At 35.4% G+C, this 14207-nt stretch overlaps 1 protein-coding gene across 1 annotated transcript in view; it reads right to left on the bottom strand.

Moving 5' to 3' along the window:
• Nucleotides 1-12495: 12495 nt before the first annotated feature.
• SDC2 (syndecan 2) overlaps nt 12496-14207 on the bottom strand; it is a 71378-nt gene continuing 69666 nt past the window's right edge. The window contains exon 5 of the mRNA XM_039328861.1: nt 12496-13725. Coding sequence (XP_039184795.1) covers nt 13562-13725 — 164 coding nt within the window. The 3' untranslated portion in view covers nt 12496-13561. The remainder of the gene's footprint in view (nt 13726-14207) is intronic.

Here is a 14207-nt window from a genome sequence, read left to right as displayed (position 1 = left end):
GATGGAACTTTGTAGAGTAGGCAAGGTGGGTTGTATGACGCGTGGGAGTTCTGGCACCTTTTTTTTTTTTTTTTTTTACAAAAAAAAGCACTGCTCAATTGGCACTCAAAAAACTCTCTCTCTCTCTCTCTCTCTCTCTCTCTCTCTCTCTCTCTCTCATATCTTGTTTCTTCTATAATGTTGGTAGCAGCTAACCATCTGGCATCATAGCTATTGATATCCCGGTATTCCATGAATTTTTATTTCTTGTTTTGTTGTTCTTTGATTTGATTTGAATGGCTGCCCATTTCATTTAAATTACACTGGGTGGCTTACAACAGGTAAAACAGTCCAATAAAAACAAGTTGAAAACCAATATACAAACATCAAAACTGTCCATAATCATTTTTTAAAAATTACAGTTAGCAGCAGAATTCTGGTATGGTAGAAAGGAGGATAATATCAGGTGCTGGGAGAGGGCATAGCTTCTTAAGTGCCACTTTGCCTTGGATGGGAATTGAACTTGATCTCAATGAACATTTCAAAACTTACATTATAAGATTCTATCCAATTTGTAGGCTTCACTGCATCTGATACCAATGAATATCTGCTCCCTATCCTGAAATACAGAAATTAAAACATGGGAGATCCAGGGAGATTCATTGCCACAAGATGCCCAGGTGAATAACTTGGAAGGACAGCTGGACAATTTATGAAGGATACAATTGTCAATGGCCATTAGTCATGATAATTATTTATTTCTATTAATAAAGACTTGGAATCCTAATTTCAGGAAGCATAAATTGGAGGATGCAATTGTCCTCTTGTTCTGTGGTGTTCACTGGCCACTGAGGAAACAGAATATTAGATTTGACAGATTTTTGGATGAATTAGCACAGACCTGCTTATATTCTTATATTCTATTTTAATGAAACGAAAGACTGGGGGTGACATGATAGCAGTGTTTCAATATCTAAAGGGCTGCCACAAAAGAAGCAGAGGTCAACCTATTCTCCAAAGCACTTGAAGGCAGGACAAGAAGCAATGGATGGAAATTAATCAAGGAGAGAAGCAACCTAGAACTAAGGAAAAATTTCCTGACAATTGGAACAGTTGCCTGCAGAAGTTGTGAATGGGAAAACATTGGAAGTTTTAAAGAAGAGATTGGACAACCATTTGTCTGAAATGTGGTGGGGCAGTGTTTCTCAACCTTGGCAACTTGAAGAGGTATGGACTTCAACTCCCAGAATTCCCCAGCCAGTACAAGGTTGAGAAACACTGGTGTAGGGTTTCCTGCCTGAGCAGGGGGTTGGACTAGAAGAACTCCAAGTTCCTTTCCAACTCTGTTATTCTATTATTCTGTTATGTTATTCTGTTATGTTAAAAACTTCAGATTTTTAAAAATATTCTTCAGAACAAATTTGTATTTATGTAGCTGTTATTTGCAACCTATCCTAATCTTCTGCAAGTCCACGAGTTTTCTGCTTTGCAGATGGAAGAACACAGACATCATTTAATGGTCCATTCCTTCTGCCCTGCCCAATGGCATTAGCTCACAGTCATTGTCCATTACTTAATTTTTCCCAAAGGTAATGAATGACAAAATCTAAAGTTTGTCTGTATTTCAAGGCTGCATTTGGATGGTAGGAAGGAAATAAGAAGGAAATATTGTTTTAATATTAATACAATTATAGATCCCTTTAAATGTGCCTCACTCGTGGCTGTAGACAAAATGAAGGCAGTAATGTTTGTGCTGTGGTTAGCTAATTCAGAGCTAAAGGTCTTTCTTTACTAAGTAGCATTTAAACCAGTGGTTCTCAACCTGTGGGTCAGGACCCCATTTGGGGTCGAATGACCATTTCACGGGGGTCACCAAACAAGGCTGTCTGCCATTTTTTCCCCTTTTCTTTGGCCACGCCCCTGGCACCTGGTGATGTATAAGTGGTTGGGAGTCACCACAACATGGGGAACTGTATTATGGGGTCGCGGCATTAGAAAGGTTGAGCATCACTGATTTAAACAATTGGTCATAATAATGTTGCACCCATAAGACGTGATTTTACATTGTACTTGTATAATCCTGCCATAAATATGAACTTTGGAGATAGGGTTATTTCTTTCATTGTGTTGTTGATTCCATTTACCATCAATTTCATATTAAAATCTTTTCAGAGACAGGAAGGAAGAAGAGTTTCAGAAGCATGAGCTAGCTTAAACCATTTAATGTTTTCTGGTTTTTAGGGCAAGAGAGTGATGAGAAAGAATCACCAGATGTTCTGAGATCCTACTGTTAGGGACTGGGAATAAGTTTCACAGCTGCAAGCCAGCTGCCAAAAAATGCTTATACCCAGTGCTTTTTTTGTAAGAAAAAAAGATGCTGGAACTCACATCTTGTTAATCTTTTATTTTAAAAAATTATATATTCAGTTCTTGGCAGGACTGGTGGTTGAGAAGTAATTAGTATTTTTTTTTCATTTTTAAATTTAGGGTCACACTTTTACACTAAAAATTAAAAAAAGATTTTCAGTTCGCCAATTTTTTAAAATAAAGAAATTATTTACCTTTCGCACATAGTCAATCACTATACACACACCCATACATGTGAGTTGTGTAACGAAACATAACGGTCACCGCCCGCAGTAAACACTCAGCACATGACCACACAACCAATCACAACTGAGCAGCACCATCACAACCAGTGTGGACAAAATATGCATGCATCGGACTTGACACACAAGCAGCCCGCATGCATCATTTTAATGATTTTGCCACCAACCTGCTATGCTTGACAGGGCGATTTAAGTCCATGTGGACCAAACATCAAAATTTTAAAAGTTACTTTTAAAACTTGGAAAATCCATCGAAAAAAGGTGCCGGAACTCCATTCCGGTTCATTCTATGACGAAAAAAGCACTGCTTATACCATTCAGTAGTTTGGCTCCGTCTTGTGCTCGGCAGTTTCATGATTCTTTGGAGTATTGGTTTAGTAGCAGGCCATGAAACACTTAAGAAGGTATTTTTGCATGAAGTATACTTAGTCTAGGTTCAGAATTCCAGTTGGGAAATAGACCATTTATTGCAATTAATGAGGCTTTATGCAGCTCACAGCTGAAGATAAACAAGCTTTTGGCCAGTGATTGATGTTCTTCCAAGAGAAAGAGGAGGGGCACATAGCTCCTTCTCATGGGCAAATTAAAGTGCTATTAACCAGGCATCAAGCTGACAGAAAACTTATACCAGCATATCATTATTTACTTATTTATTTATCAGTATTATATATTGCCTTAGTCACAGAATGAAGCCCCATGGTTAACAATATAAAACTGATTGCATGAGAGAGTTGAATGATCATTGCATATTAAATAAAACATTATACTCAATTAAAATAGCATAAAAACTCATCAGAACAGTAATATACTAACCCAGACTGGTGAGGAATTCTGGGAGTTGCAGTCCATTAGTCTTAAAGTTACCAATGATAGCTCTGATCTAACACATTGAATTAAGAACAATTTGCCCTCATTCCTTGAAAATTCCTTAGAAAAGTTCCATCTATGCGAGCTTTTGTAAAACCAGACATCTTCCCTACACATCTAGGGAAGTGTAATGGTGTGTGGGAAAGACAGTATTCATAATCAATATCACATAATAAATCCTTGCATAAGTAGTGAATTGGTTGATTCCATTTTGAAGTGGCAACCCAGAATGTTATGTAGGAACCATGCATATAGGGCTTTACAGTTTAAAACCAGGGCTATATGTTGAATCTGTAGACTTAACTGAAAACAATTCAAAATTCACATCATAAGCAGTTCATACCCATCAAAAACGGACTATTACATTTTTCACTGATTTTCCAATTGGTTTTAAAGACATTCCCATGGCACTGGTTCAGAGGATGAATCATCATCACTGAAAATGGCAGTTGTTGCCCTACCTGGAACAAGGTCTCTTGTTTCAGGTAGCGCAACAACTGGCATATCACCCAAAGTTGGGCAAATGAGTCCCCTGACCACATCTTCTACCTGCCTTCCAGCAAGCACATTGATTCCATGTGTCATAAATATGCTTGTTGATGAATGTGCAACTAATTCAGATTTAAAACCTGAACTGACAGGAAACCATGCTAAATAGCTCCATCCTGCTATGATTCACTTTAGCCTGTTTTGTCTTATTCAAACCACAATAGGTTAAGACTTTCAGACCACCTAGAAGCTTAGCCACAATGCTAAAGGTTGACAATACTGATGATTCCTCATTCCAAGCCAATTGTCTTACCTTCTCATGCTTTCATATAGATGCTATGCCATCATAGGCCTAGTTCTATTAATTATACTATACAGGACATACTAAGGACAGAGATTATGGATTGCCTTGGTTTTATTTCCCTCCTTTCCTCCCACCAAATGTCATCCGATTGCCCTACTCTAACCCATATTCTGCTAATGCAGAAACCTCCACCCTACTTAACGTAGGCCAGAGATGGCAGGGGAGATGGAAAGGGGGATAAATTTTATCATATGGCTTGATTGGCAATTTTCTTTTGGCCCACTTTCTTCTGGCCCAGAACGTTTGTGCAGAAGTGTCAGAGTTCAACTATCAACCAATATCATCTGATCATCTGGCTCTTCCTGGACTCATGTTCAACACCATTTGAGAAGAGCAATTTGTATGTACTGACAGACAAATGGAGAGTTGCTCTATAAACTCTATTTCCACTGTCACTGATTTTCATCTCAGAGACTGGTAAGTAAAAGGGAAGAACCCAAACAAAAAGAACCAAATGCTCCTGATGCGCAAAACAGATTAGTTGGAAAAAATGAATAAGAGGGGGGCGTAGTGTAACTGTATTCCCTTAAAATAGTCAATGGGTTCCTGAAGGATCATGTGACTAGTGGAAGTACATCATGTTGTATCTATGGCTAAACCTGTGGTGAGATAAGGGGGAAAACTACTTGAACACCTGGATACCTAGGGACAATTTAAGGCAGCCTCCAATCCAGACTAGGGATCTGATGAAGGCAACAGCATGAGGACACCATTGAAAAAGGTTATTTATGCTGTAGCTATAGTATATACAAGTAAAGAAAGGCTCACAATGTGCTAAAATTTCAAAGGATAAGTTCCAAAGCTCAGTAAATAAATTTTGGTGCAATGTAGTAGCTCTTTTTTTTTCTAAAAGTGTCATAACACCTCATTTGTATTATTTTATATATAGTTATTATGCATTTATGTATAGAAGTACTTATAGAAGTAGCCAAATGCTGAATTCATGAGTAGAGGACTCTCTTCATAAGTAGAATAGACTGCTCAATTTGGGCTGGAAAAATAGTTGGATACGAAATGGGCAGCAAATAAATTATGAATGGATGAATGAATGAATGTCCAGATGACTACTACAATGGATAACTAGGGGATAAGACTTCTATGTCTTTTTGCTACCATCTGGTGATCACCCAGGTTTTTGCAACCAGTATATGATACCACTAAAACATAACACTCTGAGTGCCTTTCCTCACTTGCATCTAATCAGGTCACAAACACACCCTTTCAACATCTTTTCTCTCTCTGGTATTTGTGACATTGCCTTCATCTTATTCTCAGGACATACATGAAACAGGCTTTAAGTTCTCCTTAATTGTTAATTATAATTTTTGTATAATTGTATATATATTTTTTTTGTATTCTACTGGGACATTCAAGGAAACATACAATACAATCTTAAGATATGTTATTTTCAACCCAAGAGTGGATAGGTAATAACAGTTAGGATAGACAGGGCTTTAACAATTCTTTAAAAATGTTCATTTTCTGGAACGTTGGTTTATTTACATTGCAGACTATCTTACCCTATCGTGCTAGCCATTTCTCTATCAGATCCTATGTGCTGGTTCTTGTACTTTGCTTGGACTTTATTTCTGGTAAATATTATGTTAGCTTTGTATTAGTCCATTAGTCCTGTGACCCAACTTGCAGCCAATAAAGAGTAAAAGTCATGCAATTGTGCTCAAAAGCAGAATTCTTTGGGCAACAGTAGTGAAATTGTAAGCTTGACATTAGTATCAAAAAGACTGCATCACTGATGTTATAATCTGAAAACTGAATGCAGACGATTTTCCATTTATGGATGAATATCTATAATAGCCAGCTGAACAAGTATTATTTGCATGTGTAAGATGTAACTGAACTTAATCTATGTATTTAATGTCGATTAGAAACGCAAATTAGTTGCACTCAACAGATATGAGAAAAGCTAGAACGAAGCTTAAATATATTAGGACTAGGTAAGAGGCAGGACTATCTATTTTCTAAATAATAATAACATTGCTTATTTTCATTAACAACGCATAAAGAAATATCTTCTTGCAATCGAGAGAGTGCTAATAGGTATGTAGCCTTAATATTTTCTCATGTAATGCATTTTTCTCTGATAGGGAAACTATTACTGCAGCTGGGTTCCCAAGGAAATGTGGAAATGATGTATAGAATGGATTTGTGTATCAGTTCAGGGTTTGTGTACCTGATCCTGTTCCAACAGAACAGATGCTAATGTTTTGCTGTAGATTTTTACTCATCATAAAGTTAATTTTCCGGAATCGGATGTCATGGGAATCCTGTCAAGTGACAGTGGGAATAATCCGCATGAGCAGAAAGGAAGTGCAGTACAATAACTTTATTTATTTGCCAGTTTCAAAATACAATTTTCAGATATTCTTCTTGAGATAAAATTATGTGAAAATATGCATAAGTGCATCAAAAAGTATAAAATGACCAATTTCTCAAGAGGCTGGAGCTATCTTGAAAAAGATGCCTCTTTAGAACAGAGTTGGTTTTGAATGATAAAAAAGAAGTAGCTCCTCTAAATTTTACTTCTCGCTCCAAAAAATGTTGGGATAATATGAAGTTGACTAATTTGAGCAACTGTTATGTACTGGGAGATTGTTGTGCAGTGAAGCCTTGAGATTTTGAGTTCTAGTCCCATCTTATGCCTGATGTCAGTTGACTGTCTTTGGACCATTCGTTCTTTCTCAGCCCTAGGAAGCAGGCAATGGCAAACCACTCCTGCAACCTTGCCAAGAAAACTGCAGGGACCAGTCCAGGCAGTCACCAGGAGTCAACATTGACTCTAAAGCACATACACAAACAAAAAAATACTGTGAACCTAGACGTCAGTTATCTTGGTAAACCAGTTATAGTTTGAATCAATATTGATTAGATGTAGCATGCTGTGTGCTTTAGCAATGAAGTCTGTCAAAAACTCTTCTAAAGATGAGAGATCTGGAAAGGATGAACTCATTGCCAGAATAAGTGGGTGTTTCTCTGTTCTCTGCAGATTTTCAAACCTGCTTGGGGCAGCATCAACTTGAAAATGCCTCAAAAAATAGACCAGGGAGTTGAAGTCCACACATCTTCAAGTTGCTGAGATTGAGAAACACTGTGTTAGAAATATATAAACTTTGAAGCAAATGAATATTTTGTATCCTCTCAAGCATTTCTGGAGGATGATTATTTAGATGCTTTTGATCACACCAAGAATGTATCATTTGTTTCCATGTAATATATGACCACTGTTAAGGAATTTATTGCAGTGGTTCTCAGCTGTGGTCTGTGGACCCCTGGGGACTGCAATGTTATCACAGGGGGTCCGTGAAGGCTTGAAGAAATGTTATGATTTGAATCTTGAGTTAAATCATGGTGTTCTGTGGCTATGATCCATGGCTACAAAACATATATTTAAAAGGAGTCTGTGGTGAAGAAAAGGTTGAGAACACTGATCTGTTGTATCTATTCTATTGTATGAGAAATAAGCATCAAGCCCTACAAATAAAACTTTGTTTGAGCACAATACTTTTCATCTTAAAACTTTAAATTCATGGTATACTTCACAACAGTAGTTAGAGTTTTATTTTGCTTTGTCGAGGGGGATAATTGTCAGAATATTACATTCTGCTATTTTTATCTTACTAATTTCTGAACTTAGCTTTGCCACATATTGTGCAACAAAGGAACATTTGCTGAACACAATTTTAAAATTACTCAACTTGTGACAATCCAAAGTGTAGCATTTCATTAATTTTTAAGTGTTATTCAATAAATTTGCATAGCAGAAAAATAGCGGTTTAACTTCTTATAAGTAATAAAAAAGGAATTAGCTGAACCAAATACTGAGATTTTAAAAAAATATAAATTATATAAATAAAGATTGCATTCAGACAGTCGTAATTCATCTGGATTGCTGTGAGATTAAACATTAATTACAGTGGATCTACATGAGCATAACCGAGTTTGTTTCCATAACAGATTTCTAAAATGTTTGGTTAATTTTACAGCTTTCTGTGCCCTGAAAACATAATATCAATCTAAATGTCATTCCACATTGGTTTCTGAATTAAGAAAAGGTGCAGTTGCCTAGAAAACAAAACCATTTATTTAATGTGCAGTTCTAAAGAAATGTGCAATTAAATCTCTCTTGCTCAGATTAGCTGGCTTCCATCCTTCTTTTTTCTATTTTTGATGACTACATTATTTTCCATTAGCACCACCATGATCCCCTCCCCTTTCATTCTTTTTGTATATCCTTGTATCATTCTAATGATGAACAAGTACTAGAAAAATACAGTTAAAATATCTATGGTACCCAAATGACAACATCTTGCTAATAGCTGGCAAATTAAAACTCAGTTAAAATGAATTAGCTAAAATAATAATTGAAGCCATCACAGAAAAAAAAAATCAAAACACAGATAAATCCAATGAACCATCAGAAATTTTCAAGATCCATTTTTTACCTGCCACCAGAAAACAATCACTGAGAGAACAAATCTAATTTCTTAGGGATAGCTGTTCCATAAGACTGAGACATTACAGAAAAGCAACATCTGCTGGCTTCAGCCACTTCATGAAAACGGTAAACTAACAATAGTTTCTCTCAGGTTGAACATATTAAATAGAGATTTAAGTGGGAAATGGTTCTCTAGGTACCATCTAGGACTTTATAGATTAAAACTATTGCTTTGAATTTCACCATAATCAACGTTCCTGGTAAATAGCAGACGCTAATAAGCAGCCTTTTGCAGTTTCTAAGTGATTTTTAAAGGCAGCCCTATGTAGAATTCCTTGCTATTGTCATAATAAGTCGGAATAAATTATAACTCAAGATCCATTCATTTTAGATAGAGCTGTTACCTGAATATCAGTTGAAGCCGGACAAAAGTCCTCCTGGTCAGTGACTCTATCTACCCATCGAGCAGTAGTCATAAATCCACGAGGATGTGCTGCTTCAGGTAAAATATATTCATCCAAGGCAAGTCTGTAGAGAATGCTTGTTGAAAACCCTACCCCTTATGAGGTGTAACAAGAGGGGACTTGGGAGCAAGCACTGTCTACAGCAGCTCTTCCAACTAAGCAGAATTACAGAATAACAGAGTTGGAGGGGACTTTGGAGATCTTCTAGTCCAACCCCCTACTCGAGCAAGAGACCTTATTCCTTTCCGGACACATGGCTGTCCAATCTTTTCTTAATAATTTCCAGTGACTTCTGGAGGCAAGCCAATCCACTGTTTATTCTCACTGACAGGCAAGATTTCACCTTCATTTATTATTAAAAAGCAAGTTTTTTTAAAAAAATGTACTGTATATCCATCGATCCATCCCTCCCTCCACCCATCCAACTTATATCATCACCAGACTATCCAAGGAACTCTCTGGATAGCAAACAAAACAAAAACAGAAAATTATATTAAAATAGTAAAATTGCATTAAGGTTCAATAAGAAAAGACCACTAGACAAATACACCCTGATAGGTTTTCAATGCACAATCAAGACAAAAATTTAATATAGATTTAAAAAAACTGAGTGGAATTGAACAATATAAGACAGCATTTGAAAATGAATTATGTACAAATGATGAACTTGGAATTGCAAACATTAGATTATTAGATTTTTTAATTAGATTTTTTTTACCTCACTTTTATTACTTTTGTTAAGTAACTCAAGGAGGCAAAACATGCTTTGGTTAAGATTTGACACTGAAGATGAACAAGTTAAGGACTGCATGATGAAATGGTGCTATGAGTTTTGGTAATAATATACAAATGGATAAATAAGAAAGAATGTAGATAAATAGACTGAAATTCACATTGTGTCTTATTTAAGAGAGAACATATAAAAAGTATGTACTGCTGGTATATTACACAACAAAAATATGTATATACTGTAGGTACTTCAAATCAATGTTGGAAATGCATGGTAGACTTATGAAACACCTAAAAATTATGAATCTAAATATGTAGTGATACAAAAAAAATTAAAGACCAACATTGAAAAAAAACAGAACTATTTTTATTGGGATTTATGGATTTAACGGCTTAGGAAAAGTTCATGGAAGATTGGTTTTATATATGGTAACTACTGCAAGACTTATAAGCACAGTGATGGAGAAGTATTGAAATTCTCACAATGGAGGAAAGGACTATGACAGTATTAGAATGAGGAGAAATGGCAAAATAACCCTGTTTAGTCAGGGATAAAATGATAAGTGCTTTTCTGGAAGACTGGAAAACCTTTATGGATTTTTTGTTGAAATCAAAGAAAAATAAAGTGACAGTTTTTAGATTTGATGACTGAAAAATAATATGCAGGTTTTTTGTAATATTAGGGAGAGAGGATGTCTAGTGAATTTGTTAATTTCTGTTGCAAAGAAAATCAGAAGTCATTTATTTTTGTTTCTTTAGATATTTTTCTTTTTTCTGTTTTTCTTCACACCTTTTATTTTTTTATTTTATTCTTTCCTTTTTCATTTAGATTTGTCTTTTATTGTTTGAAAACTTGTCAGTAATTTTTTTTAAAAAAATATATCCATGCCAGGGAGAACTTTTGGGAGAACTTTTCAAAATGACTAATTTTTACATCTAAGAATGAATTCTAATCTTCCTACTAGATTTGTTCATTCATCCCATTAAGCACTGTTCTTAATATAAAGTGAAAAAAATGTGGTTCCCCCATCACATCCAAAATAATATCTGTAGCTTAAAAGTCAAAAGTGGCCCATCTATCATTGATTTATAAGACTACAAACCTTTAAACCATATATGTGTTTTCCTGATGCACTTTCCTGATGCACTCTCAGCTCCTCCTAAGAACCTTTCTGGAATGTAGACAATCAAAACATGTCTTAGACATATGGACAGGAATTGTATTAGTTATGTGTTTTACTTGTTTGTTAACATGGCACAAATTGTAACATCAAAATGTTTGAATTAAGAATCAAATTAATGAAATCCTTGATTTATAATTGAGCCCGGAATTATGGTCATAGGTTATTCTGGTCATTAAATGGCTCACCATGTGACTGGGCCCGATTTTTGTGGCAGTCAGTAAGTGAATCCATTGCTAGAAACCAGAAGTAAACACCAGTTTTCAGCAAAAACCATCATAAATGGTGGTTGTGTGACCACAGGACATAGGAAACAACTATAAATATGGATTGGCTGCTGAGCATCCAAAATGTGATCACTTGATGGGAGGGGCAGCTGTTGGAAGATTGAATCCGGGTTATAAGTAATCCTGGGAGGTCTGTTGTAACTTCAAATGGTCGCTAAGTGACCGGTTATAAATCAAGGATTACCTGGATGAAAAATTCTGAGGGATATTTGACCTGGCTGTGGTTGAACTTTGAATGCACAGGAGGGTCTGGGTTTTTTTTGTGTGCAGAGACCTCTGCTTGTAATTTCCTCTGTTCTATAACCTATAAGACACTGGAATGACTATACTTCAATAACCTCTTTTCTTCTTGTAATCTCAGCCTGGGAATATGATTTAATGCAGAATAACTATTTGCTTATATGAATTGATTAAATGCATTTCATTGTCATATACTTGTTTGGTTGGCAAGAATGAACATATAATTTCTCAGTCAGGCACTGGGGCTTCTGGCCAAAGGCCATCGATCAAAGAAAACTTGTAAGAGCTGGAAATGGAAGGGGAGATTTTCAAAGAAGCATCAGTGGGCCAAAATTGGGTTTCTTAGTATATACTATTACTTCAAATTAGTTTTCAATACATCTTAGCAACAATGGCAGGATTGCTTAATTTGTCGCATTCTCTGTTTCAGACTTCTCCCATGTGCATCCACCACACTTCGTGTCTATCAGAACAATTGTTTTGGTCAAGCTGCAGCTATTTTAAATCCTCACTGCTTATTGTTATAGAATAACTGTGCCTCTTCTTCTTAAACTACTTAACATCAAGTTACTAGTTTCAAAAGCCAAGTGAGGGGGAAAAAAACCATATAAATATAAGCTGCACAGAAATGGCACCTATTAATTACTACTTAAAATCTGTCCAGTGTTAAAGAGAATTAGAAACTTTAAGTGCTGACAAGGCAACATTGATTTTCTACTGCAAAATGTTTACTAATGGTCTTCTTAAATCCTTATTTTCACACAAATCCCTTTGTCACATAAAGGTGCTATTTGTAATATGCAGGATGATGAAAATAAAAACCCCAAATAATATCTTTCAGTATTAGGCCACATGATTTATTCAGTAGTGTTTATGCTTCCAAATTACAATTTATGTCTATCCATTTAAGACTACAAAAGTTACCATTAGAATTGTCTGTGCTTATAAAATATCAACATTTCTTTGTTTTAATGTTATATATTCATTACACCAGTCTGCAACAAATTACATAGAATCATAGGCACTTCAAAGGCTTTAAAAGACATTTACTTTAAATGCTTAAAAAAAGGAACAAAGGATTCAGATTCATTTTGAATTTTATCTCGTACCTTCAAATTGCAATTAATAAAATAAAAAAAACAAGTGGCCAAAGAAATTTTGCAGCAACCCCTTGCAATACTGTTAAGAGTCTTTGGGTTTATGTAGGCTTGTCAGTAGCTTACTGAAAATATCTCCTATAAAGATTTGTTTTGTAAAGGGAAGTAACTATATAGTTTGCAGTAGTAGTCCAATTTTACACTTTAAATTTCAATCAAGCTACACAAACCACTGAAAAAAACAGGGGTAAAATGTAGTTTCTGACAGTAAAATTTATACAAAATGGAGGTTAAGGTTTACATAGCTGAAAAAATACATTTACACTAAGAGTTACCATTATTTGAATTATATGAACACAAATTGCACTAGGACAACTACAAAAAGGCATTTTATTTTTAATTTTGGAGAACAGATAAATTAATGAAATAAAAACTAACTTGTGAGAATCATCAGACATGCTGACAAAATTAAACAATTTCCATTGAACCATCAGATAAAACAATCATTTCCACGTATGCATAAATTTTTGTAAATAATTCGGTGAACATCAACGGCTATATAAAATCATATGTTGCCACTGCTATTCACAGAATACTGCAAAATGTTAAGATTTTATTTTACATTTTTTTTAAAAGGAATACATGAAAGTTTTAAATACAATGGGATCTCTCTTTTTTTATCATAAAGGTGCCATAAAGGCTCTTTAATGGAAAAAAAAGTTCTTCATTATTCTAGCAAAAAAAAAGAGCTTTATTTAAAAAGTTCAGTGATCTCTGAAATAGAGACACTACGTTTAGAGTTTTATGCATAAAACTCTTTAGTGGGTGCCTTCTGGTAGGCAGCACTGGAGGGTTTACGCTCCCCGAGGTCATAACTCCCTTCGTCCTTCTTTCTCATGCGGTACACCAAAAGCAGGATAAGGAAGATTGCAAATAGAAAGCCAATGATTCCACCAGCAATAACGGCTGTAAACAAGAAGAAAAAAAGCTCCACTGAATTCCATTTGCAAAGTCTATTCGTGAGAGAAAACAGGAATTTGACTTTTCGCAAGTGCTTTATTGTAACAAGAACATGATGGACTGCAACAACTTAAAATTAGTATGTCCTTGGATTCAGTAGCTCAGATCATAAATTAATGGGGACACGGGGATGGGAGGGAGATCACAGTATTTTCTGGGGAGAAAAGTATCCAATGTTTCTTGACAACTCAGTGCTAATCATCATTACATTTAAGTCCTGCCAAGTTCAAAATGATTTATTTTTTGGTGGGTATGTTTAGCATTGCAGCCTAAGAAGCAACATTAAAACATGTGTTTGAATCTCATTCTTGAGATTCTCCTTCTCTTGGCTACAGCCCTGCACAGGTAGAGAATATTTAGTTTTTCCTCAGGTTGTCATTCAAGAAGTCATCTTGGTGTTTTGGTACTACAAATGTAAGAAAAGGTAG

This window comes from Crotalus tigris, unplaced genomic scaffold, assembly GCF_016545835.1.
Source record: "Crotalus tigris isolate CLP2741 ecotype Arizona unplaced genomic scaffold, ASM1654583v1 scf7180000024384.25900115:4084858, whole genome shotgun sequence".
NCBI classification, from domain to species: Eukaryota; Metazoa; Chordata; class Lepidosauria; order Squamata; family Viperidae; genus Crotalus; species Crotalus tigris.
The sequence above is the reverse complement of the archived record's forward strand: the minus strand, read 5'-3'. Positions and strand labels throughout refer to the sequence as shown.